Consider the following 27,705-nt stretch of genomic DNA (forward strand, 5'->3'; position numbering starts at 1 on the left):
GGGAACATTACATAAAGACCGACAGGTGAAAGGATAGCTTTTTTTTTTTTTTTCACTTTCATGGGGTGAAATGTGCCCTCTGGTGCTGGGGACACAGCCATGACCAGGACAGCCCTGGCTCTGCCCTCATGGAGCTCCCAGTCCATCAGGACATAGATCCATCACCAGTGATGACCCACGATGTTCAGGAGTGGGACAGGAGGGCTCAAAGGGAGGTACTTGATCCGGCTGAGGGAGTCAGGAAGGGCTTCCTGAAGGAGGGGACATCCCAATTAAGACGCGAAGAATAAGGAGCTAGGTGGTTAAGGGAAGGGCAGAGGGAATAACATGTGTCACGGCCTGGAGGGCAGGAGCCTAGGAGTTCCTAGAAATTGCCAGTAGCCCAGTCAGGTCCAAAAGGGTGGAAGCAGGCGGGCCCACAAACTGAAAAAACAACATTGCCACAAGACTAAGGACGCATGCCTCCCCACACCCCCGCCCCTCCCAGCCATGACCTTGGGGTTGGAGGTCTCCATTCCTAAAGGGTAGAACAGCTAAAGGATGCATGGTCTCCGAGGTACCCGTAACTCAGATGTCTTGCCTAGGGGTCGAGGGGCCCCGTACGCCTGTGCTGGGAACCTCAGCAGTAACCACTGTTTTTCCTCCAAGTTTAATTCGGTATCACAGGAGCACCAATAAATAGTTCCTTCCCGCCCCCGCAACCTTCCTCCCACCCGGGGCAGAGCCTCAGGGGCTGGCTTCCCGTCCGGGGAAGACACCTGCAGCCTAGAACTGCGCAGCTCAGACTTGCCGAGCCGCCGAGCCCACAAAATTCCCGGGAGAGTTCCAACGGGGCTGGCCCAGGATTTCCAGCAGTGGGCGTGGCTTCGAGGCAGCGCGTGCGGGGCAGAGCCTCGCTGGGACGTCCCCCTGAGAGGGTATGTTCACTCAGGGGGCGTGGTTCTCGTCCGCCGCTGTCACGATGACGTCCATCCAGATGCGCATGGCCTCTGGGTTTGGCGCCGCCATGTAGAAAAGGCGTTCGTAGGTTTTGACACAGAACGTTAGGCGAGGGTTCGGGCTCTGGAATAAGAAGCGGAGTGGAGATGGTTATGAGTCCACCCTAGTTGGAATCCCAGCCTTGCTATTTATAGGCTTTGTGGGGTTGGGCAAGTTATTTAGACTCCCTGAATGTTTCCCCATCTGACTTCCTAAATGATGCTACCTACTTCGTTGGGTTATGAGGATTAAATGAATTAACACAGGAAGGCGCTTAGAATTATGGGAGCAAGAGGAATTTAAAAAGAGGACGGACCCATGTCCCAATCCCCCAGCCTACCTTCTCCTATATTAGAAATAGACATTCAAATTTCCCCTCCCCCCAAAATCTAGGTCCCCCTGGTTTGTAACTGGGAAAAACCTAGTGTCTACAACCTATTTATTGAGTACCTACTTGCCAACCCTGAATTAGGTAAATCCTTTACGTCCATGATCTGTTTCTAACCTCAACTCTGAAGAAATGGGCTGAAGATTGCCCATTCTGAAGGTGAGAAAACTAAGGCTGGAGAACGGAAGTCACTTTCCTGATGTCCCACAGCTCGGATTCCAGCCTAAGCTCTAAAAAGCCACAGTTGCTCTCCAGAGCTTTCTAAACATTGTATCAGTTTCTGGCACTGCACTTTTTTTTTTTTTTGTGAAATAATTATTTAATGAATAAGCTGTAAAAAATGTTATTGACTTTGGTTCATGGGAATACATAGTCTAGACTCTAAAAACCAACTCAATACACTACAACTCTAGTACTAATTGAAATCTCGGGCACTCAGGTATTTTTATCTCTGCCTTATTCCCAAAAGGACTCAGGCCATGGAGTCCTGACAGCCTTCAGTCTGGCCTCCCTAACTGCACACTCCCTGACTGTAACCAAACTTCTACTTGGCTGCTAGAGGAATCTTTGTAAAAAAGCAAGTCTAATTCAATTACTGCTTAAACTCTTATAATGGTTCCCCAAAGTTCACACCACAAAAGTTCAAACTCTTTCAACAGGCATTCAAGGCCTTTCAAAATCTGGCCTCTGAGTCATCTGCAAAACCACCATCTTGCACATGCTGTCCTCCCTTCCTGGAACACCCTCTTCCCCTTCTATGCCAGTTGAGCCTAAACATTACCCCTCAGAGAAGTTAACCTGATGCTTCCCCTGTCTTCATTCCAGGCAGATTTAGTCATGCTCTTTTGTATTTCCTCAGTCCCTGGTCCTCGGAGCTCAATGACTATCACCCAGTAGACTGTGCACTGAGTTTCTACATGGATATGTCACTGTCATCTTTCTTCTTCTGAAGTCCAGCACATTCCGTCATCCAAAGTGCAGACTGACCAAAAATTTCACTCTGTATGACAGTCTCTAGATCCATCCACGTCTCAACAAATGACTCAATTTCGTTCCTTTTAATGGCTGAGTAATATTGCATTGTATATATGTACCACAACTTCTTTATCCATTCGTCTGTTGATGGGCATTTAGGTTGCTTCCATGACCTGGCTATTGTAAACAGTGCTGCAATGAACATTCGGGTGCATGTGTCTTTTTGAATTACAGTTTTCTCTGGGTATATGCCCAGTAGTGGGATTGCTGGGTCATATGGTAATTCTATTTTTAGTTTTTTAAGGAACCTCCATATTGTTCTCCATAGTGGCTGTATCAATTTACATTCCCACCAACAGTGCAAGAGGGTTCCCTTTTCTCCACACCCTCTCCAGCATTTGTTGTTTGTAGATTTTCTGATGATGCCCATTCTAACAGGAGGTGATACCTCATTGTAGTTTTGATTTGCATTTCTCTAATAATTAGTGATGTTGAGCATCTTTTCATGTGCTTCGTGGCCGTCTGTATGTCTTCTTTGGAGAAATGTCTATTTAGGTCTTCTGCCCATTTTTGGATTGGGGTGTTTGTTTCTTTAATATTGAGCTGAATGAGCTGTTTATATATTTTGGAGATTAATCCTTTGTCCGTTGATTCATTTGCAAATATTTTCTCCCATTCTGAGGGTTGTCTTTTCGTCTTGTTTATGGTTTCCTTTGCTGTGCAAAAGCTTTGAAGTTTCATTAGGTCCCACTTGTTTATTTTTGTTTTTATTTCCATTACTCTAGGAGGTGGATCAAAAAAGATCTTGCTGTGATTTATGTCAAAGAGTGTTCTTCCTATGTTTTCCTCTAAGAGTTTTATAGTGTCCAGCCTTATATTTAGGTCTCTAATCCATTTTGAGTTTATTTTTGTGTATGGTGTTAGGGAGTATTCTAATTTCATTCTTTTACATGTAGCTGTCCAGTTTTCCCAGCACCACTTACTGAAGAGACTGTCTTTTCTCCATTGTATATCTTTGCCTCCTTTGTCGTAGATTGGTTGACCATAGGTGCGTGGGTTAATCTCTGGGCTTTCTATCTTGTTCCATTGATCTATGTTTCTGTTTTTGTGCCAGTACCATATTGTCTTGATTACTGTAGCTTTGTAGTATAGTCTGAAGTCAGGGAGTCTGATTCCTCCAGCTCCATTTTTTTCCCTCAAGACTGCTTTGGCTATTCGGGGTCTTTTGTGTCTCCATACAAATTTTAAGATGATTTGTTCTAGCTCCGTAAAAAATGCCATTGGTAATTTGATAGGGATTGCATTGAATCTGTAGATTGCTTTGGGTAGTATACTCATTTTCACAATGTTGATTCTTCCAATCCAAGAACATGGTATATCTCTCCATCTGTTGGTATCATCTTTAATTTCTTTCATCAGTGTCTTATAGTTTTCTGCATACAGGTCTTTTGTCTCCCTAGGTAGGTTTATTCCTAGGTATTTTATTCTTTTTGTTGCAATGGTAAATGGGAGTGTTTCCTTAATTTCTCTTTCAGATTTTTCATCATTAGTGTATAGGAATGCAAGAGATTTCTGTGCATTAATTTTGTATCCTGCAACTTTACCATATTCATTGATTAGCTCTAGCAGTTTTCTGGTGGCAGATTTAGGATTCTCTATGTATAGTATCATGTCATCCGCCAACAGTGACAGTTTTACTTCTTCTTTTCCAATTTGTATTCCTTTTATTTCTTTTTCTTCTCTGATTGGCGTGGCTAGGACTTCCAGAACTATGTTGAATAATAGTGGTGAGAGTGGACATCCTTGTCTCATTCCTGATCTTAGAGGAAATGCTTTCAGTTTTTCACCATTGAGAATGATGTTTGCTGTGGGTTTGTCATATATGGCCTTTATTATGTTGAGGTAGGTTCCCTCTATGCCCACTTTCTGGAGAGTTTTTATCAGAAATGGGTGTTGAATTTTGTCAAAAGCTTTTTCTGCATCTACTGAGATGATCATATGGTTTTTATTCTTCAATTTGTTCATATGGTGTATCACATTGATTGATTTGCGTATATTGAAGAATCCTTGCATCCCTGGGATAAATCCCACTTGATCGTGGTGTATGATCCTTTTAATGTGTTGTTGGATTCTGTTTGCTAGTATTTTGTTGAGGATTTTTGCATCTATATTCATCAGTGATATTGGTCTGTAATTTTCTTTTTTTGTAGTGTCTTTGTCTGGTTTTGGTATCAGGGTGATGGTGGCCTCATAGAATGAGTTTGGGAGTGTTCCTTCCTCTGCAATTGTTTGGAAGAGTTTGAGAAGGATGGGTGTTAGCTCTTCTCTAAATGTTTGATAGAATTCACCTGTGAAGCCATCTAGTCCTGGACTTTTGTTTGTTGGAAGGTTTTTTAATCACAGTTTCAATTTCATTACTTGTGATTGGTCTGTTCATATTTTCTGTTTCTTCCTGGTTCAGTCTTGGAAGGTTATACCTTTCTAAGAATTTGTCCATTTCTTCCAGGTTGTCCATTTTATTGGCATAAAGTTGCTTGTAGTAGTCTCTTAGGATGCTTTGTATTTCTGCGGTGTCTGTTGTAACTTCTCCTTTTTCATTTCTGATTTTATTGATTTGAGTCCTCTCCCTCTTTTTCTTGATGAGTCTGGCTAATGGCTTATCAATTTTGTTTATCTTCTCAAAGAACCAACTTTTAGTTTTATTGATCTTTGCTATTGTTTTCTTTGTTTCTATTTCATTTATTTCTGCTCTGATCTTTATGATTTCTTTCCTTCTGCTAACTTTGGGTTTTGTTTGTTCTTCTTTCTCTAGTTTCTTTAGGTGTAATGTTAGATTGTTTACTTGAGATTTTTCTTGTTTCTTTAGGTAGGCTTGTATAGCTATAAACTTCCCTCTTAGAACTGCTTTCGCTGCATCCCATAGGTTTTGGGTCGTCGTGTTTTCATTGTCATTTGTCTCTAGGTATTTTTTGATTTCCTCTTTGATTTCTTCAGTGATCTCTTGGTTATTTAGTAACGTATTGTTTAGCCTCCATGTGTTTGTCTTTTTTACGTTTTTTTCCCTGTAATTCATTTCTAATCTCATAGCGTTGTGGTCAGAAAAGATGCTTGATATGATTTCAATTTTCTTAAATTTACTGAGGCTTGATTTGTGACCCAAGATGTGATCTATCCTGGAGAATGTTCCGTGCGCACTTGAGAAGAACGTGTAATCTGCTGTTTTTGGATGGAATGTCCTATATATATCAATTAAATCTATCTGGTCTATTGTGTCATTTAAAGCTTCTGTTTCCTTATTTATTTTCATTTTGGATGATCTGTCCATTGGTGTAAGTGAGGTGTTAAAGTCCCCCACTATTACTGTGTTACTGTCGATTTCCTCTTTTATAGCTGTTAGCAGTTGCCTTATGTATTGAGGTGCTCCTATGTTGGGTGCATATATATTTATAATTGTTATATCTTCTTCTTGGATTGATCCCTGGATCATTATGTAGTGTCCTTCCTTGTCTCTGCTAACATACTTTATTTTAAAGTCTATTTTATCTGATATGAGTATAGCTACTCCAGCTTTCTTTTGATTTCCATTTGCATGGAATATCTTTTTCCATCCCCTCACTTTCAGTCTGTATGTGTCCCTAGGTCTAAAGTGGGTCTCTTGTAGACAGCATATATATGGGTCTTGTTTTTGTATCCATTCAGCCAGTCTACGTCTTTTGGTTGGGGCATTTAATCCATTCACGTTTAAGGTAATTATCGATATGTATGTTCCTATGACCATTTTCTTAATTGTTTTGGGTTTGTTTTTGTAGGTCCTTTTCTTCTCTTGTGTTTCCCACTTAGAGAAGTTCCTTTAGCATTTGTTGTAGAGCTGGTTTGGTGGTGCTGAATTCTCTTAGCTTTTGCTTGTCTGTAAAGCTTTTGATTTCTCCATCAAATCTAAATGAGATCCTTGCTGGGTAGAGTAATCTTGGTTGTAGGTTCTTCCCTTTCACCACTTTAAGTATATCATGCCACTCCCTTCTGGCTTGCAGAGTTTCTGCTGAGAAATCAGCTGTTAACCTTATGGGAGTTCCCTTGTATGTTATTTGTCGTTTTTCCCTGGCTGCTTTCAATAATTTTTCTTTGTCTTTAATTTTTGCCACTTTGATTACTATGTGTCTCGGCGTGTTTCTCCTTGGGTTTATTCTGTATGGGACTCTCTGTGCTTCCTGGACTTGGGTGGCTATTTCCTTTCCCATGTTAGGGAAATTTTCGACTATAATCTCTTCAAATATTTTCTCTGGTCCTTTCTCTCTCTCTTCTCCTTCTGGGACCCCTATAATGCGAATGTTGTTGTGTTTAATGTTGTCCCAGAGGTCTCTTAGGCTGTCTTCATATCTTTTCATTCTTTTTTCTTTAGTCTGTTCCGCAGCAGTGAATTCCACCATTCTGTCTTCCAGGTCACTCATCCATTCTTCTGCCTCAGTTATTCTGCTATTGATTCCTTCTAGTGTAGTTTTCATTTCACTTATTGTATTGGTCATCTCTGTTTGTTTGTTCTTTAATTCTTCTAGGTCTTTGTTAATCATTTCTTGCATCTTCTCAATCTTTGCCTCCATTCTTATTCCGAGGTCCTGGATCATCTTCACTATCATTATTCTGAATTCTTTTTCTGGAAGGTTGCCTATCTCCACTTCATTTAGTTGTTTTTCTGGGGTTTTTTCTTGTTCCTTCATCTGGTACATAGCCCTCTGCCTTTTCATCTTCTCTATCTTTCTGTAACTGTGGTTTTTGGTCCACAGGCTGCAGGATTGTAGTTTTTCTTGCTTCTGCTGTCTGCCCTCTGGTGGTTGAGGCTATCTAAGAGGCTTCATGGGAGGCTCTCCTGGCACTGCACTTTTATTTTTATAAAAGTTCCAATTCCTGCGTTCTCTGGGGAAAAATAAATATGATATGACACCATGGGGCCCATCACCATTTGGCAGTGATGGGCAGATGCTAACGAGTGATCGTCTCCTTTAGATGCTCCCAGGCTGCCTCAGTCCTCACCCTGCCCAATTCAGACATTTATTCTCAACTTGGCATCTGCGTTTGCCAAATTTCTGCTCTAAAACTTTTGTTCCAAGAAAAATATCAGTGGGCTGAGAGCCAGAGACTGAGCTCTTAATTTTTGGTCCCTGAAGTGAAATGATCTGTTGGTTTCCTGTGCTGGATAGAGTAGGGGCTGTGGGTGGCCTTTCCCAGGGATAAGATCAGGCTTGACAGCCGGGGCTCCAACCAGGAGGGCAGAGCAGCACCAAGCAGGGGCTTCACCTTGAAGGCACAGCGTAAGTGGTCGTAGTAGACTTCCTCAATGGCCTGGAAGTAGATGACGCCTTTGAGCTTGGTCTCTTCTTTGTCTGATGGAGGGAGGTGAGGGAGAAACAGAGCCAGTGAGAGGTGTGTATGGTGGGGGGAGCAGGGGAGTCACTGGGCCCAAGTCCCGAGACTGGGGTTGGGGTGAGGAACATGGTGACAGAGTCTGTAGGTCCCTAAAGTACTGTGGTTGGGAGGTGAGTGCATGTTGACGGGAGACTAGGTGGGAGACTGGTGTGGTGACTGGACAAGACCGGAGAATGAGGTCTGGGGAGCTGGAATCCTAGGTCCCCTAGTGCCTTGGCCCCTGAGAAGGGCAGGGACTCAAGGAGAGATTCAGCATCATTGATTCTCCTAGGGAGGAAGGAGGAGGGGCCTGGAACCCTAGATTTGGGGGCTGGGCACTGACAATGCTCCTCTAGGGTATCTTAGGAAAATGGGGTCTGGGGAGCCAGAGTGGTACAAAAGTGTTACCCATGTTACTGAGGAGGGCTGGGTCACTAAAGGGGAAAGGGGCTGGGGATCCAGACTCGTGGGCCTAAGAGAGAAGGGGGCTGAGGGTGGGACCCCTAGGTTTCTGGGGTGAAAGTCTGTTGTGGTTTCTTCCAGGGTCCTGGGGCCCAAGGCAGCCAGGCTGGGCTTACCTGTGTAGTAGGCCAGGCGGCGGGCCTGGCGGTCAAAGCAGAACCACCGCTTCCTCCAGGTCTTGATGCGGCCTCCCATCTTCACCAGGGGTCCGCGGCAGTAGCCCCCGGACACCCGTATGTGCGGGCAGCTTTCCGGGTTGTGGCCCCAGCGCTCCAGGTGTTGCCGGAGATCCAAGACCCGAGGACCAGGAGGGCGGGATGGGGCTGTGGGCGGGGCCTGGGAAAGCAAGAGAAGGGGGCAGTGACTTCATGGTGGGAAGGGGGGCGGGTCCTGCAGCCTGGACGCCCGCCCCCAAGGGGAGCCGGTCAGAGTAGCTCAAGTGTAAGGCCCGGCACAGCCTTTCATTAACAATGACGATCAAGATGATATTTCCAACAACTAAACTGATTAACTGACACTCTGCCCAGGGCTTTACCAGCATCCACTCCTTGACTCCCCACAGCCACCCTTGGGTCAGGGCTACTATGAGCCCCATTTTTCAGATGAACACACTGAAGTACAGAGAGAGAAAATAATCCACCCGAGGTCACACAGAGCTTCTAAGTGGCAGAGCTGGGTGGCAAACTCAGGTCTTCCTGACCCTAGCGCTTACCCTGAAACACCAGAGACGTGTTAGAGAAGTGATGGACTGCGGTGGGACCCTCATCTACTGTCTCTGTAAAACAGGGACCAGATAGTGAGTGATCGATAAATGAGAGCACCGTTTCCATTATTATTATTATTGTTGTTATTATTCTTGTTGTGATGAAATTAGTGATTATTAACCGTGCTAAAAAAAACACTTTATAGGTATAATCTCTGTGTCCTCTCAAACGCTCTTCAAGGGGTAAGTACATCATTGTCCCCATTTTACAGATGTGGAAACCAAGACTCCGAGAGGTGAAGTCACTAGGCCCAAGTCACACAGCCAGAGCTGACGAGCCAGGACTCCCCGGGCAGAGTGTCATCTCAGGAGGCCATAAAGGGGAGAAGAATGAAGGTGATCAAAGTGTCTACTGTTACAAGGCCCAGCCTGATCATACTTATTCTTCCCAAATGATCCCTGCAAAGAATGGTATGATCCCCGTGGTCAAACTGAGGCCTCAGACTTCAGCATGCAAGGGGACCCCCTAGGGATTTTGTTAAAATGCAGACTGGGATTCAGTCATTCCGGGGTGGGGGGTCTGGGGTGAGGGTGAGGTTCTGCACGTCTAACAAGCTCCCGGGGAACAGGGACGCCGAAGCTACTGGGCCATGGACCACACTCTTGAGTATCAAGGGCTGAAAACACTGAAGCAAGGCCAAAGCAAGAAGGGATGAGAAACAGAGGTGAGACTCATTGGACGGAGACAGGGGAGAATGAGGAGGAGGGGAAATGGGGAGGAGCCGGGGAATGCACAGGAGGGGAAGGGGTGGTTAAAAGGGCACCCACTGGGTCATCTCACCAAATCCACACAGTAACACTACCGATCACCACGTATGGAAGGTCCCACTCTGTGGCCGGCACTGTGCCAAGTGATCACCTTGTTGCCTCTCCAAAACAACCCATTATTGCCCCCATTTGACAGACGAGGAAACTGAGGCTTCTAGAGAGGAAGTGACTCACCAAGGTCACCCAGGTAGGATGTGGTGGAGCCGGGCCCCAATCCAGGACAGCAGGGATGGGCTTGGGACTGTCACCTCCCCCACTGCCCACCCGTGTCACCTCCGCGGAACGCCTGCCCCTCTCGGAGCCTCAGTTTCCCTACACTGAAACTCGGCGGTTATCACAGCACCCTCCACATGGGGCTGTTTCCTGGATGAGCTCGCTGCTGTCAGGCTCCCCGACCTGGTGATTCCACTTCCAGGTGCGAATCCCAGAGACACACTTGCTCACGGGCACAAGAAGGCAGCTTGAGCTGTAAGGGGGCGGGGGTGGCGGGGGGGCCAATGCAGTCAACAGGGAACCGTTTAATAAATGATGATGGTACACAGCAGGAGTGCTTCATTTTTAATGAGGTAGAGCTTATGCGTGACAACCCAGAAGGCTCCACTGCCCTTCCCAATTTATTTTATTCCCGAACTCTTATCAGCACCTGACGTGCTACTTATTTTACTTATTGATGCTGCTTTTTGTCTCTCTCCCCTGCTAAACGCCAGCTTCTCCAAGGGCAGGGATTGTCACTTTGGTCACTGCTATATAACCCAGGGCCTACCACGCAGTAGGCCCTCTGTAAATACTGGGTTGAAATGAATAAGAAAAGGCCAAATGGTTGAGAGAACCAAAAGCAGGTTGGGAATGATGTGCTCGATTACAAGGAAAATAAGTTCACCAAATATGGTTTGATCGGTGTATGTAGGAAAGTATTAAAAAAAAAGATTTGAACGCTTCTCCGCGATAGAAAACACCTGCACTTCTGCAGGTAAGGTGAGGGGAACTTCACTTTCCCAAATTCTGAAGTGTTTGTTATAACAAAAAGTATTCATGTTCTTAGTGTAGGTAGAAATAAAATTTTAATAAGGAGCTGTCAGCTAAATCCAGAGTGTGAGAAATTCTACAGGATAAGTGACTTTTCCCACAAATCAATGGCATTTTTTAAAGCAGGGAGGGAGGACTCTATCTCAGGGATTTAAAAGACGTTTTAACTAAATGCAGTGTGCGTGCTTTGTTTGGATCCAGATTCAAATAACCAACTATAAAAAGACATTTTGGAGACAATTAGGGAAATGCGAATACGGATCATGTATCAGGAAGTTGCAGAATTATTAATAATCTCTTAAACTATGACAGTGGAATTTTTGTTATGTTAAAAAAAACATCTATTGGAGATACATAGTGAGATATGGATGAAATGGTACAATATCTGGAATTTGCTTTAGAATATTCCACTGCAGAGTGGGAAGTAGGTGAGGATTCAGTACAACAAAGTTGGTAAGTAAAACAAGATTCAATATTGATGATCACTAGAGCTGCATGGTGGGTGGGTACAGGGAGGTTTATTAATCTAATCTACCTCTGAATATGCTTGCATATTTCTATAATCAGAAGTTTTTAAAAAGAATCAAATAAATAAAACAAAAAATTCAAATAATATTTAAAAGCCCCAGCACGTGGTTACCCTCATTCTGCAGCAACTGCTCTCTGACACAGGCACCCACTTACAGAAGAGGGAATCCAGGCACAGAGAACGGAGCATGTCACCCGAGGACACGCCATGGATACAGACGGCCCTGATGGGAACAGGAACTAGGCCTTTCGAGTTCCCCTTCCACTTGCCAAGCCCAGGATACTTTCCTGTGCCGTTGGAGGAGGCGATAGGGTGAGATAAGACAGGGCAGAGGCCAGGGTGGCAAGACAGACCAGGGGAGTAGTGGTGGGGGAGGGTTAGGGGCGGGACTGACCATGATGGCAGGTACAGGGGGGTCTGAGGCACCTTCCGTGCTCCTTCTGGTCCCTTCCTGTGAGTGCAGAAAGAAAGCATCAACGAGAATGCTAACCAATAATAAGTAGGGGACACGTACTGGGTTCCTGGGTCCTGAGGGAGGAGGGGCCGGGGGCCTGGATCCTGGGTCTGAGGGGGGAGGGGCCGGGGGCCTGGATCCTGGGTCTGAGGGGGGAGGGGCCGGGGGTCTGGATCCTGGGGCTGAGGGGGGAGGGAGGGGCTGCCGTCTCACCCTGGCCTGGAGCAGCCGCTCCCTCTCTGCCACAGCCTGCTGCAGGAGCTGTTCCATGCGGGCGATGTCTGGGTGGAGGGCCCCACAACTGGGAGCAGAGAACAGAGACCGGGAAGGTTACAGCAGCCCGGCCTCTTCCCCCCATCTCCCCACCTTCTCCCTGATGTCTCACATATTTCTGGGGCCACAGTTCAGCAGCTGATAGAGGGGGTGTCTCCCGGAGTCTCCGGCTGCTGGCGGGAGGGCCGAGGCCTCCAGGGCTCCTGTGGGGAGAAGGGCTGGGGGGCTGGGATGCTCCCTTGTCTAAACCCCTCCACCTCTCCCCCAGCAGAGGCACCCAGGTTCCTCCATCCTGTGCTGCAGGAGGGTGGTTAATGGGGAAGAGCATACGCGGGGAAGGGGTACGTACTCACCAGTACAAAAGAAGGACAGAGGCCGGGGGGATCCCCTCTGGCTCACTCTCTCTCCCCTCTTCCGGGGCAGGCTTCCAGTCCTCTGGAGGCCAATGGAGCCCTGAAAACACACAAAGCCCACGCACACAGGGAAAGATGCTCAGCCTCCACCATGAAGCTGGAGAAGCGCCAAGTAAAAGCACCATCTCACTGGCACAGATCAAAAAGCCACTGTAAACGTGATGCTGAGTGAAAGCAGCCAGTCACAAAGGACCACACAGTGTAACATCCAGAATGGGCCAATCCAGGGAGACAGGAAGTGGGTTAGCGGTTTCCAGGGACTGGGAGGAGAGGGGAATTGAGGGGTGATGGCTAAAGGGTATGAGGTTTCTTTAGGGATAATGAATATGGTCTCAAATTGATTGTGGTGATGGTCGCACAACTCGGTGACTATACTAAAAACCCCTGAATTGTACGCTTTAAACGGGTGAATTGTAGCATAGGTGAACTATATATCTTGATAAAACTGTTAAAAAAAACCCCAAAAGCCCGCTGTGTTGGTGGGAGTGTGCGAAATCCAGGTGCGCTCCCACAATGCTGGGGGCCGTTTTATTGGAACAACCTTTATGGAGGCCAGTTTGGCTCTTTTTTAAAAGTCAATGAAAAAAAAAGAAAAAGAAAAACAAACAAACAAAAACAGAAAAGAAAATCAAAATAACAAATGCATAGGTAACTTTGAGCCCCAATTCCACTTCTAGGACTATATCTGTGGAGACACTCAGACATATGCAAAATGACCCGATTTCAAGGTTAATCCCCACAGATGCCTGGGGACCACCTAAGTGCCCATCAAAAGGAGGCAGGGATAAACCAGGGATCATCCGCTTGGAGGAAAACCCCAAAGCGTATAAAAAGGCGGAGAATGCTGTTTATATCAGACAGAAAATAACATCCAAGATAAAAGCAAGTACGGAACAGTGCAAAGAGAATACCACCTACCCATAAAAAGAGGGGGAAAGTATATACATGACTGTTTAAATACAGAGTATCTCTGGGAAGACGGGAGACACTAATAACCCTGGCCACCCCTGGAGGTGAACCCTGTGGATGAAAACAATGGTGGGAAAGGTCTTTTCTCTGAATATCCTCCCATGACCTTTGGACTTGGAACAAAAGGAATATTCGTTTAAAAAATAATAATAATAAACATGATAACCAAATGCAACCTGTGTTCCTAGATCAGAAAAAAGTTTTTTTTTTCTTTTTTTGTTTTTTGCTTAAAAAAAAAAAACACATTTGTGGGACAACTGGCAAAAATACGAATCACATCTGTGAACTTGAATAATATTGTCTCAATGGTAGCTTCCTGAATGTGATTGCTGTACTGTTGTTATGTACGAGAATGGCCTTGACCTTAGGTAATAAAAGTAGAAGTATTTAGGGGTAAAGGGGAATCATGCTTCAGAAAAGAAGAATAAACTGTGTGTGTGTATGTGGGTGGGTGTGTACAGAGAGAGAATAATAAAGCAAATGTCAAATGTGGTAAAATGTTAATCACAGAATCTGGGTGACAGGTATGCAGGAATTCTTTCTACTATTCCTGCAATTTCTGTAAGTCTTAAATCATTTCAAAATAAAAAAACTACCAAAAAAATGAAAACAAAATTATTTGAAAGTAATAAAGACAGAAAACTGAAATCACTTCTTAAAGAAAAAAACAGCAAAAACTCTGCCTGGATAATAAAAATAAATAAGTTGCATAATTTGAACACCAGTAGGGGTACTCACTGCTCAAATAAATGTAATCCACAAGTCATTAATAATACTAAAAGAAAAATTGAATTGGTCACCTTGGAGGATGCAGGAGAACCAACCCTTTATTCTGAAGACAGGATAATGAAGTGAAACCATCAAGCGTTTTCCCTGCATTTCTTACAAAAACCATATCCCTGGATAACCAAATAATTAATGAAGGCAAGTCCCTCTTTTTTTTTTTTTGGCTGCACCACCCGGCACGTGGGATCTCAGTTCCCCTCCAGTAGAAGCTCGGAGTCCTAACCACTGGACCTCCAGGGACCCCCTGGATGTGATTTTCTAGATTCGTATTATTTTAAAATGTTTTTTAGAATAGTGACCAATATTTATCAAGTGCCTAACAGTGTACCTGGCACTCGGCAGACCCATTTAAGCTTATAAAAGCCCTGGGAGTCGGGAAAGTTTCGCTCTGCTGCACAAAGAGGAAACCGAGTCCCAAGTTCCTGTGGTTCTTCACTCTTTCCTTCCTTCAACTGATATTCCCAGCACTCCCCAGCTGAGAGACCTTAGATTGTTGGCACTGAGGGAAAAGGCGGGTAAGAGAGACCCAAGCCTTGTCTCCATGGCGCTGACATTGTAGGAACTGAATGAGCCATTGTACAAATAAGTGTATCATCAGAAATTGCTGTGAGTAAAGAGTGTGTTATAAAAGGGTGATATAAAAAAGGATCACATAAAGCAGAAACTAACACACCATTGTAAAGCAATTATACTCCAATAAAGACGTTAAAAAAACAAAAAGGATCACCTTCCAACTGGAAGACCAGGAACAGCCTTCTGAACACTGAACCTAAGTCCCAAAAGATAAGAGCTGGCCAGGGGAAATTCCCTGGCAGTCCAGTGGTTAGGATTCCGGGCTTTCATTGCCGAGGGCCTGGGTTCGAACCCTGGTCAGGGAACTAAGATCCCACAAGCCCTGTGGCAGGGCCAAAAAAAAAAGAGTTGGCCAGGGGAGACTGAGGGGAAGGGTGTTCCAGGTGGCAGGATCAGCAAGTGCAAAGGCCCTGAGGGAGGAACAAGTATGGAGTGCTGGTGGGTCAGTGCTCCTGCAGCTGAGCAGTCAGTACAGGGAGGGGGATGGTGAGAGGTGGGCAGGGGTCAGACCACACAGGGACTTGTGGGCCACGGTGAGGAGACTGGGGGAATCATGGAAGGCTTTTGGTGGGAAGAGCTGAAGTAGGAGGGATGAAGATCACTCTGGCTGTTGTTTGCAGAATAAATTATTGGGAGACAAAAACTAAAATAGAGAAAATCAGTGAGGAGATTGGTATAGGGTCACTAAAACCAGAGATGAGGGTGGAAGTGGGTGGAATAAGAATGATAATAATTATAATAATACCAATCAATATAACTCTAATCAGAGTAACAGGTGCCCACATTTACTGAGCACCTGTTATGTGCCAGGCATCACACTAAGAGTTTTAATACATTAACCAATGAATGCTGTTATTATTCCCATTTTGCAGCTAAGTAAATTGAGGCACAGAGCTGTATCTAAGGTCAGCCAGCTAGGAAGTGGCAGAACAGGTACTGGCACCCAAGCAGAGTCGGTACTCTTAGTCATCACATGATCCTGGCAAGAAGGTGTAGAATTTGAGAAGGATTTACTAGGACTTGGAGGGAGAGAGAGGAAGGGGCAAGGAGGAGTCATTTGTTAATCCCTGCATTCATTTACCCACTTGTTTACTGTTTATCTGGCTGAGTAAATAAACACTCCCTGGGCTCCTCGTGTATCCCGAGGTCCCCGGTTGCTCCCTCTGAGCTGGTGCTAACCAGTCGCCCACTTAGGTTCTGAAGGATCCCTGAGAAATCCTCATCTCCCGAAAGGCACAGGCTGTGGAAACAGGCAGCCTGGCTTCAAACCTAGCTCTGCTGCTTAGCTGGGTGTGTGACTTTGGTAAATCACGGCTCTTCTCAGGGAGATTCCCCCTCTGTAAAGTGAGCAACGTCCCGCTGCCCTGCCATGGCTGATGCAAGGATTCAACGAGTGACCTCATGCAAAGCACACAAAAGAGTGCCCAGCACGGCCACCAGTGTCCAGGGGTCAGTGTCTGGCCCCCAGGTGACACCCAGGTGCAAGGTGGGTATGGGATCCATGCCGGTGGGTATAGGGCCCACCTGGCCTTAGAAGTTTCGTGTACACAGGAGCCAATGACTCAGGTAACACCTCTATAGGAATGGACCCAGCTTCCCACCAAGTATTTATAGATATGCGATTTACTTATAAGGGTCATATTTACCCTAAGTCACGTTGCCTGGCAACACAGCTGACAATCCACCTTTATCAAGCTTCCAGCTAGAAAGTTACAAAAGCTCTGCTAACCCTTTACCCAGATAATAATAGGACCTCCTTCTGCAGGTTCTTCTGAGCAAAAAATAAAATTATATATACATAAAATTTCATGAATATGTAATACATATTATTGAATTGTATATCCATGAAACAATAATATATGATATATTAGTATACTATAATATAATATATATTAGGTTGAAGCACTTCAAACTGTCAGTATTTGACTGTTTCTCACCTCCAAATAATAGCAATTTCATGTGGCTCGAAGGCATAAGGCGGCTTTGAGCAGGCCCTGGCCTACATTAAGCTCTTAAAATTAATATTAATATGAATATTGTCCATATTAATTAATAAGATAATGTTGCATATTATATTAGACAATATAAACAATTAAATATGATAACAGACAATATAATTAATTAGATAATAATTGATATTAATTTGTTATTATTATTGTGGGTACAAAGACACACATACATGGATGTTCGTAACAGCATTGCTTAAACTGCAAAAAAACTCCAATCACTATCCTCAGAGGGAGGGCTGGCTCAGTGCCTCCACGTAGAACTGTGTGCCACACAGAAGCTCAGAGTGGTTCAGAGCATAGGCTCTGAAAACAGAGGGCCTGGGTTCGAATCCCAGCTCTGCCACATACTAGCTGGTTAAGAAACTTCCCCTTTCTGCCTCAGTCTCTTCATCTATAAAATGGAAAGAAGAACCCAACTTGTAGCGTTGTTGCAAAGACTAAATGAGTGAATCCACGTGAGGCATTTAAAACAGTGCCTGGCACGCTATGAAGACTCCACAAATGTTAACTGTCATTATGGTTGTTATTGTTTATATCATTATTACAGAGCCATTGAAAAGGAAGCGGCAGCTCTAAATGTATCAGTGGAAAACAGTCTCCACGACAGAGTCTTAAGCTAGAAAATTAAAGCCAACTAGTAGCTAATAGACATGTTTCTGAAAAAAACATTTACATGATAGAACAAGAGCTCCCAATTTCTAAGCGCTGATCCCCTATCCACACGACTGAAACAAAACTCTTTTCATTGACTATTCACCCCTACCTCACACGCAGCACTCTGCCACTGTCTACTCTATTTCATTTTAAAAGTTGGTAGCTGGACTTCCTTGGTGGTCCAGTGGGTGACACTCCACACTCCCAATGCTGGGGGCCCAGGTTCCATCCCTGGGTTCCATCCCTGGTCGGGGAACTAGATCCCGCATGCCGCAACTAAAAAAGATCCCACATTCTGCAACAAAGATCCCGCGGACCGCAACTAACACCCGGCGCAGCCAAAATAAATAAATAAATAAATAAATATAAAAAAAATAAGTTGGTAGCAACATACTCAATAAATGTTTTAACCCATTAATAAGCTGGGATCCCCGGCTTTAAGACGATCTGGAAGAAAGGATATTCAAGAAACAACTAGCTGCTCTGCTTTTGGGGAGGGAGCCAGGGGCCAGTGGGGTGGGGAGAGGAGACCTTCTTATCAATATGCCCTGTTGGGTGGCTTTTAAAATTTACACCTGGGTAGGCACAGTCCCACTTCTCCAGGGGAGGGGTGGGGTGTTAGGCAGAAGAAAGAAAACGAATAATAAAGCTGGAGGCTGATAAACATTAATACCACTTGATCAGCCTTCTCTTTCCCCGGGCCCACCGCAGAGAAAGCCACAGTTACCAGCGAGACCCAGGGTGACGAGGCATTGGGGGGGTACCTGGAGGGAGCCGTGAACGGAGAAGAGGCAGGAAGAGGTGGCGGCGGCAGCGTGGGCAGTGGGGTCCTGGAGAACCAGCAACTGGCGGTCTGTCTTCTGGGTGAACAGGAGCTGCAGGAGAACAGGTGGGGTGGCTGGCCGCTGGAAGGATGCTCTGGCCCATGCCTCCAGAGCCAGCCCATTTCTTGGATGGAAAAACAAAGGCTCAAGGTCCCAAGAGAGCTGAAATGTGGTCTCAGTGAGGGAGGACTATAGGCAGAGATGGCTGATTCCCTGAGGAGGAGGACCTGGAGGCTGGACCTCCTGGGTCCCAGGGGGAAAAGGGATTAGGGGTTGAGAATCGTGGATCCCAAGGGAGAAGGGGGCAGGGGGCCTGGACTCCCGGGTCTGAGGGAGGAGGGGGCTGACAGGCGCATGAAATCCCCATACGTTGGTGAGGGCCTGGCCTGGCTCAGAGAAGTCCCCGCCAGGGGTTCCCTGAAGGCAATTGAGCTTGAGCAGTCCGCTCCGTTCCTAGGGGAGAGCAAGACATCAATGGCTGCCACACCTCAGGGTCGGAAAGGGCCATCCCAGCAGCTCTCCCTGATGCCAGGAGACCTCTGGGGTGCAGGGAGGCAATGGGTTGCCCTAGGGAGAAGTGGGGAAAGTAGGACAGGTGCCTGGGGTGAACTTACCTGGGTCAGGGCCTGAAGGGCCTCCTCCTTCTTCTGGCTCAGCCCCCAGCTCTCAGCTGCCATCTGCTTCCCCAGTGACTTGAGCTGCTCCTCCAAGACCTGGATCCGGCGCTACAGGGCACCCCCCAGGGCCCTGGTTACTCAGCTGCCCCAGGGTCCCCGGGCTGGTTCCCACAGAATCAGGTCCTCCTTGAGAGCTTGGGGTTTGCTCCACCCCATAACAGAGACCCTGGCATTTGGGTGCCTGGGAGGGGGTGGGGGACTTAGAGTTAACCTCCGTGGTGCCCTCCTCCCCTTTGGGGGGTCCAGAAGAGACTTGAAGTGAGTTGGAGGGATGGAGGATCCAAAATCCAGAGACCGAGGAAGACAGAGACCCAGAGAAAGTCACCGTTGCCAAGAACAGAGAGAGAAAGAAAGGGAAAGACAGAGACAAACCAGAAGAGATACAGAAAAGAAGAACCAAGACAGACCCCAAAAGACAAGAGATGCAGAGACAAGACAGAAACAGAACAGAAACAGACAGAAGCCGTGAGACAGAAATGGAAAAAGAGACAGTGACAGGAAAAAGATCCAGAAATAGAGGCGGGGAAAGGAGACCCACATTAGAACTTTCTAATCCAAAACCCTGGGAACCTTTGTATTAAATACAGTCAAAATGTTGCTTTTTCCAGTGGGACTTGTCAGACCCTTGAATGTGAAGCCCCCAGAAAGGACTAGTGGAAGCATCATTTGGGATGAGGGCTTGAGAGGCAGGGAGCCCAGTGGCGAAGACCTAGTGGGTTCAGATCCCAGCTCTGTCCTTTATGAACTAAGCGACCTTGGAAAAGATTACTTGAGCACCTTGACCTTGAGTTTCTTCACTTATAAAATGGGAAAAAATATTAAGACGTGTCTCCCAGGATCGTTGTAAGGATTCAATGACTCAATACTCGTGACACATTTAGGACCGTGCCCAGCACATGGTAGATGCTCAATAAATGTCAGCAACTGCCATTACTATTTTGAAGTACATGACACAGGGGAGACACGAGGACAAAGAAGGGAGCAGAGGAGACAGGGGGCAATGGCGAGGGAGGCAGGGCTAGCCCAGCCCGACTCACCCTGTGCTGCACCACGCTGGCCTGGAGTTCCTGGACCTTGGGGTCCAGTGCACGGGCCCTGGGACTGTCCCAGTCCTCCTCCTCTCGCTGGCTCTCTCGTTCCAGCTGCTGGAATTCCAGGTCCTCGTAGGCATGCTGGGCCACATCCAGCTGTTCCCTCATCTGTGGGGGAAACACAAAAAGGCTGGAGGCCTGGACCCCTAGGAACCAGGAGGGTAGTGGGCTGGGGCCAGGAATCCTGGGCAATGAGGGAGGAGGGGGCTGAGGATCCCGAGCTACTAGATGGGTGGGGAAGCAGAGGACTGAGGGCCTGGATGTCTGGGTCCTGAGTGGCCTGGACACCGGGTCCCTGAGTGGGTCCAGCAGACCCTCACCTCCTGCACTCCCTGCAGAAGCCGCTCACGCTGGTCTTCCGGCTGCAAGTCGAGCTGCCCCTGGGCCTCCCGGAGTCTCTGGCGAAGACCCTCCACACGATCCCGCTCTTGGCTCAGGTGCCTCTGTGCCTGAATGAACAACCAGGCTCTTGGCCTCAGCCTGAGCACAGGGAGGGAAACAGAGGCCAGCCGGGGCCAGGCCAGCCAGATCTCAAATCCCTCCCTGTCTGGGGTGTTGGCTCCATGAGGGCAGGGACCCTGTCTGTCTAGTTCACACTTACACAGGCCCACCCAGGGCAGGTGTCAAGTAAACAGCTGTTTAAGAAATGAATGAGGGGACAGATGAATGGATAAAGAAGATGTGGTGTATACATACACAATGGAATATTACTCAGTCATTAAAAAAATGAAATAACACCATTTGCAGCAACACGATGGAACTAGAGATTATCATACTAAGTGAAGTAAGTCAGAAAGAGAAAGACAAATACCATATGATATCACTTATATGTGGAATCTAAAATATGACACAAATGAACTAATCTACGAAACAGAAACAGACTCACGGACATAGAGAACAGACTTGTGGTTGCCAGGGTTGGAGATGGGGGAGGGGTAGATTGGGAGTTGGAGTTAGCAGATGCAAACTATTATATACAGAATCGATAAACAACAAGGTCCTACTATATAGCAATAAGAACTATATTCAGTATACTGTGATAAACCATAATGGAAAAGAATATGATAAAGAATATATATATATACGTATAACTGAATCATTTTGCTGTACAGCAGAAATTAACACAACATTGTAAATCAACTATATTTCAAGTAAATAAGTTAAAAAAAAATGAATGAGGGAATGAATGCAAAACATATCCAGGCTGGGTGATTGATACTGGGGACCCAGAAGGGGGTTCGACCTGGGCCCTGGGCTCCATCAAGGGACACAGCCAGTTACAGTCTGGGACAATCAGGGCAGTGAAACACAGAGACAATGGGAACCCAGAACGCGGGGAGCAATTTCTACTGGGGTAATCCTAGGCTTCCTGGATGTGAGGATTTTAAGGTGAGCCTCAAAAAAACAGGGAGTATTTGGGAATTCCCTGGTGGTTCAGTGGTTAGGGCCCCATGCTTCATTGCAGGGGGCATGGGTTCGACCCCTGGTCAGGGAATTAAAATCCCACACGCTGCGTGGCGTGGCCGGAAAAAAACAAAACAAAACAGGGAGTATTTAGACCGGTGGAGATAGAGGGGGCTGGAAGGGCATTTTGGATAGAGGGGAACAGCATGGAGCAAATGAATGGAAGTTGAAAAGTACAGGAAGTGTAGGGACAAACTCTGGTCAAGAAGGGAGAAGGTGGGGCTTCCCTGGTGGCGCAGTGGTTGAGAATCTGCCTGCCAATGCAGGGGACACGGGTTCGAGCCCTGGTCTGGGAAGATCCCACATGCCGCGGAGCAACTAGGCCCGTGAGCCACAATTGCTGAGCCTGCGCGTCTGGAGCCTGTGCTCCACAATGAAAGGCCGCGATAGTGAGAGGCCCGCGCACCGCGATGAAGAGTGGCCCCCGCTTGCCGCAACTAGAGGAAGCCCTCACACAGAAACAAAGACCCAACACAGCCAAAAATATAAATAAATAAATTAATAAATTAAAAAAAAAAAAAAAAGAAGGGAGAAGGTGGGGTAGAGGGAAGAGATGGGGAGCACAGGTGGGAGATGACAGTGGAAAGGCAGGCAAGGTGCAGCTCACATTCGGTTTGGCCCACCAGGCTGAGGAGCCCTTATCCTGGGGCAATGGGGAGCCATGGAAGGATTGAAAGGATCTAGGTGTGGAATCATCCCTCTGGGAGATGGGCTTGGGGGCTTGAGACCAGCTCCTTCATGAGTCCTCCAAACAATAAGAGTGAGGTGAGGTCTGAGCAGTGCAGATGTAAAGGAGACAGACTAGAAAGAGAGGTTCAGGGAGCACAAAGAATAGGACACGGTGACTGACAGGCTTGGGGTGAGAGATAAGGAGGCACGCAGAGCGAGACTCAGGACTCTGACCTGGTGGCCAAAGGGACAGTGAGACAGGGACAGTGTGGAAAAGGGAGTTGCTGAGGTCAGCTTTGGATAAGGTGAATGAGAAGGGGCCAGACTCCTAAGTCTGAGGGAGGAGGGGCTGGGCGCCTGGACTCCTGGGTTGGAGGGAGGAGGGGCTGGGGGCCTGGACTCCTGGGTTGGAGGGAGGAGGGGCTGGGGGCCTGGACTCCTGGGTTGGAGGGAGGAGGGGCCGGTGGCCTGGATCCTGGGTCTGAGGGAGGAGGAGCCGGGGGTCTGGATCCTGGGGCTGAGGGAGGAGGGGCTGGGGGCCTGGACTCCTGGGTCGGAGGGAGGAGGGGCTGGGGGCCTGGACTCCTGGGTCGGAGGGAAGAGGGGCTGGGGGCCTGGACTCCTGGGTCGGAGGGAGGAGGGGCTGGGGGCCTGGACTCCTGGGTTAGAGGGAGGAGGGGCTGGGGGCCTGGACTCCTGGGTCGGAGGGAGGAGGGGCTGGGGGCCTGGACTCCTGGGTCGGAGGGAGGAGGGGCTGGGGGCCTGGACTCCTGGGTTAGAGGGAGGAGGGGCTGGGGGCCTGGACTCCTGGGTCGGAGGGAGGAGGGGCTGGGGGCCTGGACTCCTGGGTCGGAGGGAGGAGGGGCTGGGGGCCTGGACTCCTGGGTTAGAGGGAGGAGGGGCTGGGGGCCTGGACTCCTGGGTTAGAGGGAGGAGGGGTTGAGGTCTGGAATCCCAGGTCCTGGGGGGAGGAAGGAGCATCTAGGAACCAGTATCCTAGGAAGCGGGACACGTAGGTCTACATTTTGAGAGAGAAATCAGGGCTGGGAGAAATATAGGCTCTTTGAAGTAAATGAAGACTCAGGACCCAGCCCCAGGAAATTCCAGTATTCCAATAAACGGCAAAGAGAGAGTTTGATAGAATTACAAAGTTACCATTTTCCAACCTATAGTGCCAACTGGTCCAAGCAATGACCACCAATGGATGTTAAAGCCTTTAGGTAAATAACTATTACGAAGGGATCAGAGTGACCTCACTGAGGTCTGGAGGACCAGAGACAATGTCCCCCTGACCCAGCACACAGGAAGCACTACAGCACATCTGAATCTGACCCAGCCTCTACATCTGAATCTGACCCAGCCTCTACATCTAACCAACCACCTGCTTCCAGGAAGAGAAATGAGATCAAGGACACCCCAGGCATGCAACCGGTCACACGCTGACCATGGAACAGAAGACTTGGTTTCTCCAACAAATAGTACAGTAGGCAGGGACCATTAGAGGTGAAACGACACACACAAGGCATTTCACCAACTACAATATACTGGCCTTTGGGGGACCGGATTCAAACAGCCAACTGTTAACTGTTTTTGAGACAATCTAGGACCTATGAAAACTGACTGGAAATGAGACGGTATTAAGAACTTACTAATTCTTCAGGTGTGATAATGATATAGGGATGATGTTTTTTAAAAGGAGCTCTTATCTATAAGAACTAAAGCATTTACAGGCAATATGATGTCTGGGATTGGCTTTCAAAACTAGGGACAAGGGGCTTCCCTGGTGGCGCAGTGGTTGAGAATCTGCCTGCTAATGCAGGGGACACGGGTTCGAGCCCTGGTCTGGGAAGATCCCACATGCCGCGGAGCAACTGGGCCCGTGAGCCACAATTACTGAGCCTGCGCGTCTGGAGCCTGTGCTCCGCAACAAGAGAGGCCGCGACAGGGAGAGGCCCGCGCACCGCGATGAGGAGTGGCCCCCGCTTGCCACAACTGGAGAAAAGCCCTCGCACAGAAACGAAGACCTAACACAGCCATAAATAAATAAATAAATAAATTTAAAACTAGGGACAGGGAAGCCAATTGGGGGATAGGAAACAGGAATGGAGCTGAAGCGGGGGAGCACGCCACCTGGCAGCCCGTCTGACTGCTCTGTTTTTGTTGGTTTGATGTCTTTCACAATATGACATTTAAAGAGCGAAGAGAGATGGGGCAAAGGAAGATGAACCAGTGAGTCAGGCCCCAAAGTCATGGCCAAGGAGGGAGGAGGGAAACAGGAAGAGGCATAGGCCCACTCCCCCCGCCCTGCCCCCAGCCCAAGGATCCCCGTTTGGGGAATGGGGATAACCTCAGGGCCCAGGGCCCAGAAGCACCTCAAGGAATGTCTGTCCAACAAGGAAGAAAACAAAGGAGGAGGACCCAGCAGGGCAAACAGACCTGTTCGTGCTGCTCTCGGCCGCCCTTTTCTGAGTCCACCTGCTGCCCCAGCAGCTCCCAGAGCTGCTCCTCCTCCCGCCAGACGGCCACTCGCTCCCCAGCCAGCTCACCCCAAAGCAGGGTCACCTCCACCTCCATCTGCGGAGAGAATACAAGGACTGGGACCCAGAGGCCTGGGTCTGAGTAGGAGGGGGCTGGGGGCTCGGGCGCTTGGGTCTGAACGAGGGACCTGTGAATCTGAACTCCTGGATTCGGAGAGAGGATGGAGCTGGGCTCCCGCAGTTGGAAAGGACTGGGAGTCTGGCCTTGCGGGGGTTCCCCAAGAGTTGGGGCCAGAATTCCCAAGAGGTCTGCAGCCTCACCTGGATCCTCAGTTCCTTCCTCTGACGCTGTAGCTCCTTCACTCGTTGCTCCATCAAAGCCACGCGAGTCAGTGCCTCCAACTGCTGGGCTTGAAGCCGCCGCGCCGCCCCTCGCACCCCTTCCCCAGCCTGAGAGGCTGCGGGTGGCGTGGCCGGGATCTGAACGGAAGGCGAAGCCTCCACCTGCGGTTGAAGAGGGCGTGGTCAATTGGGGAGGACTCGCCCCCTGCAGTCACTAAATAGGTCTGTCCTCCATCCCAAACATCCCCTCAGGGGGTCTGAGTCGGCGTTTAACTCTACCACCAAGTTCTTTTATTCAAGGAGGGGAAGGTGCAGGTCCGGGGACCGCTCGGCCCCGTGGGGTGGCCCAGGGGCTCGCAGTCCGGGGAGGGGGCACAGAGCCGACACAAGGATGGTGTTTCTTTTCCATTATCCAGTTCCCATTCTCTTGGCGTCACTTCTTCGAAGGTCCTGCATCTCTTTCTCTCCCCCCGGGTCTCCTTGAGTCTTTCCCCCTTTTCTCTGGGCTTCATCTTCCTGACCCAGTATCTGTCTTCCGTCTCTGAATCGCTATTTCGCTTTCTCCCTCGGAGTATCTCCCTCTCTCAAGGTTTCTGTGTCTCTATTTCTGTTTCTCTGAGCATCTTTTTGTTTTTGAGTTTCTGTCTGTGTCTCTATCCCCATCTCTCTGAGTCTCTGTCTCTGGTCTTTCAGTGTCTCTAACTCTTTGGGGTCTTTGTCTCTCAGTCTCCCTGTCTCTGGGTCTCTATCTGGTCTTCCTATACCTGTCTCTCTGTGCCCCTGTCACCCGTTTGGGTCTGTCTCTCTGGGTCCCCCCTTGGCTCTCGCCCTCCGGGTGCCTCACCGCATCGCGGCTGCTCTCCGTGCTGCTGCCTTCTCCCACTTCTTCCTCTTCCTCCGCCTGCTGCTCAGCTCCGTGGCCGCTCGGAAGCTCTGCTGCGGCCTCGGGCACCTCCTGCTCGCGGGAGTCCTCGGGGAGCTCCCGGGGCTGGGCGGCCCCTTGAGATCGGACCTCCGCGTCGCACTCGGGGACCGCGGGCGGCAGGGTCCCCTCGTCCGGGCTGCTCCGTGTCCCCATGGCCTCTGCGGACTCCGACCGGGTAGGCGGAGCCTAGAGTTCGGGAGGCGTGGCCCGGTAGCGTGGGGGCGGGGCCCAGGAGGGCTCAGAGCCCCGCCCGAAAGCTCTGGAGAGCGCTCCGGAGGCTGGGCCTAAGAGTTCAAAGGATGCGACTGAGCAGTCCGGGGGCGCGGCCTGGAGTTTCTAGGGGCGGGGTTCGATGGCTCCTAGGGCGTCACTCCCCCGGAGGCTTGACCAGAATTTGAGTCCGGGGTCCTAGTCCGCCCCCTACCGGCCTCTCCCTGCTATCCAGGTGTCGAGCCTTGTACTCTCCCAGCAGCCCCGCACAATCCCTTGGACCACTTTAGAGGAACCCCAACACCTTCTCCTTCGCGGACTCAGGAGTCGGGTTCCGCCGCGTCCTCTCCGGAGCCCAGTAATCTCAGCTCTGACCCCACTGTGCAAGGGAGCGGCCCCCCTGCCGCCTCACCGAGGGATCCAGGAGTCGAGGGTCCTGGTCTCCCTCTCTGGACGAGCCAGGAGCCTTGAGCCCTCGGCTCCTCCCGGAGCTAGATTCCAGAACTTCAGCCCCCTCCACCACCGAAGCCCCGGCCCCCTCACCGGCTCAGGCTTCGGCGCGCTCCCTTCTGCGCTCCGGCGCTGCAGTTTCTGCCCACTAGACAGGTGGCTGGGGAAGAGTGAGGAGAGAGAGGCTGCTGCTCTGTCCCCCTTCCCAGCAGCCCGGAAGTGGAGGGGGGACAACAGGTCCAACAGCTCTGAGGGAGGAGGGAGCGACCAGCTTGCCCCGCCCGCAGCCGCGGCATCCGGCCATCCCGGCCCCACCCTCGGAAAGCCCAGCATGACGACCCCCCAACTCTGCCTCCAGCGCCCCCATTCCTCCCCCCTGGAGGGCCAGGCGCCTTGGTCACCTATGTATAATGTCCAGACCCTGGGAATCCTGAAAGGAAGAGGGGAATGGAGATAGGGGCCTCTCCCCTCTAATGAGCCCTTTAGAAGGGCTCCGACCGGTTTGGGGAGCTGGGCAAGGGGAGGGGGGTGCCCTGAGCTGAGTCAGAGACCCGCCCAGAGACAGGGGGAAGTATGTTCCCCCTACCACCACTTTGCTATGGGTGGAGGGCAGAGGTTAAAGGTCTCAGCCAGACCCTTTCCGCTCTGGGCAAAAACAGGAAAATAACTGGTATGTGAGAAAGGATCACTGGATGTCAGGAGCTATGTGTATAAAGTATAAACATTTTACACGCATTAATTTATTTCATCCTTACAGCGGCCTACAGAGAAAGGGATTACTATCTCCATTTTATAGTTAGGAAACTGAGGCTGAGGGGGACAAGTGTCCGCAAAGTCTACACATGTTAATGTTAACACCATATTTGTTCTCTGGAAAGTCCATGGTCTTTACCATTAGGCATACTGTCACTCAAGCCAGGAAGTGCCTCAGAGATCATTTCAAATGATAGTAACAGTAATAGTGAACACTGATAGGAAGTCTGCTGTGCAGGCAGTGTACCAAGCACTTCATACATATGGACTCATTGGATCATCATGACACCCTATTATTATTACTATTATTCCCATTTTACAGATGAGGAAACTGAGGCTTGGAGAAGTGAAGTACCTTATTCTGGGTCTCATGGGGCAAGTGGTTTAAACTCAAGACTGTTCT

The 27,705-nt window shown here is 48.7% G+C and overlaps 1 protein-coding gene across 3 annotated transcripts; it reads right to left on the reverse strand.

Moving 5' to 3' along the window:
- Nucleotides 1–645: 645 nt before the first annotated feature.
- Nucleotides 646–26,745, reverse strand: PHLDB3 (pleckstrin homology like domain family B member 3). 3 transcript variants are annotated; one of them, XM_068527410.1, is made up of 16 exons: nt 26,643–26,745; nt 25,809–26,173; nt 24,944–25,126; nt 24,582–24,719; nt 20,333–20,461; nt 19,959–20,120; nt 18,859–18,969; nt 18,614–18,697; nt 18,185–18,295; nt 12,370–12,469; nt 12,129–12,219; nt 11,957–12,044; nt 11,684–11,740; nt 8,320–8,539; nt 7,634–7,719; nt 646–1,062 (listed from the first exon to the last, which is right to left on the reverse strand). In XM_068527410.1, the coding sequence occupies exons 2-16, from the start codon at nt 26,040–26,042 to the stop codon at nt 928–930; spliced, it is 1,929 nt and encodes a 642-aa protein (XP_068383511.1). In that variant the 5' UTR covers nt 26,043–26,173; nt 26,643–26,745; the 3' UTR covers nt 646–927. The 3 variants fall into 3 exon arrangements, with proteins under 3 accessions (XP_068383511.1, XP_068383510.1, XP_068383509.1); XM_068527409.1 differs by lacking the exon at nt 18,614–18,697; XM_068527408.1 differs by lacking the exon at nt 18,614–18,697 and having other exon boundaries at nt 12,129–12,234.
- Nucleotides 26,746–27,705: the final 960 nt, after the last annotated feature.

This window comes from Eschrichtius robustus, chromosome 19, assembly GCF_028021215.1.
Source record: "Eschrichtius robustus isolate mEscRob2 chromosome 19, mEscRob2.pri, whole genome shotgun sequence".
NCBI lineage: Eukaryota > Metazoa > Chordata > Mammalia > Artiodactyla > Eschrichtiidae > Eschrichtius > Eschrichtius robustus.

Excerpts from the sequence above, each read along its gene's own strand:
- PHLDB3 (XM_068527410.1), bottom strand. The coding sequence starts at position 26,042 with ATGGGGACACGGAGCAGCCCGGACGAGGGGACCCTGCCGCCCGCGGTC. Across the intron at positions 12,470-18,184 it reads CCGTTCACGGCTCCCTCCAG|GGCTCCATTGGCCTCCAGAG; the intron begins GTACCCCCCCAA and ends GTGTGTTTTCAG. Across the intron at positions 11,741-11,956 it reads AGCGGCTGCTCCAGGCCAGG|GAAGGGACCAGAAGGAGCAC; the intron begins GTGAGACGGCAG and ends CTGCACTCACAG.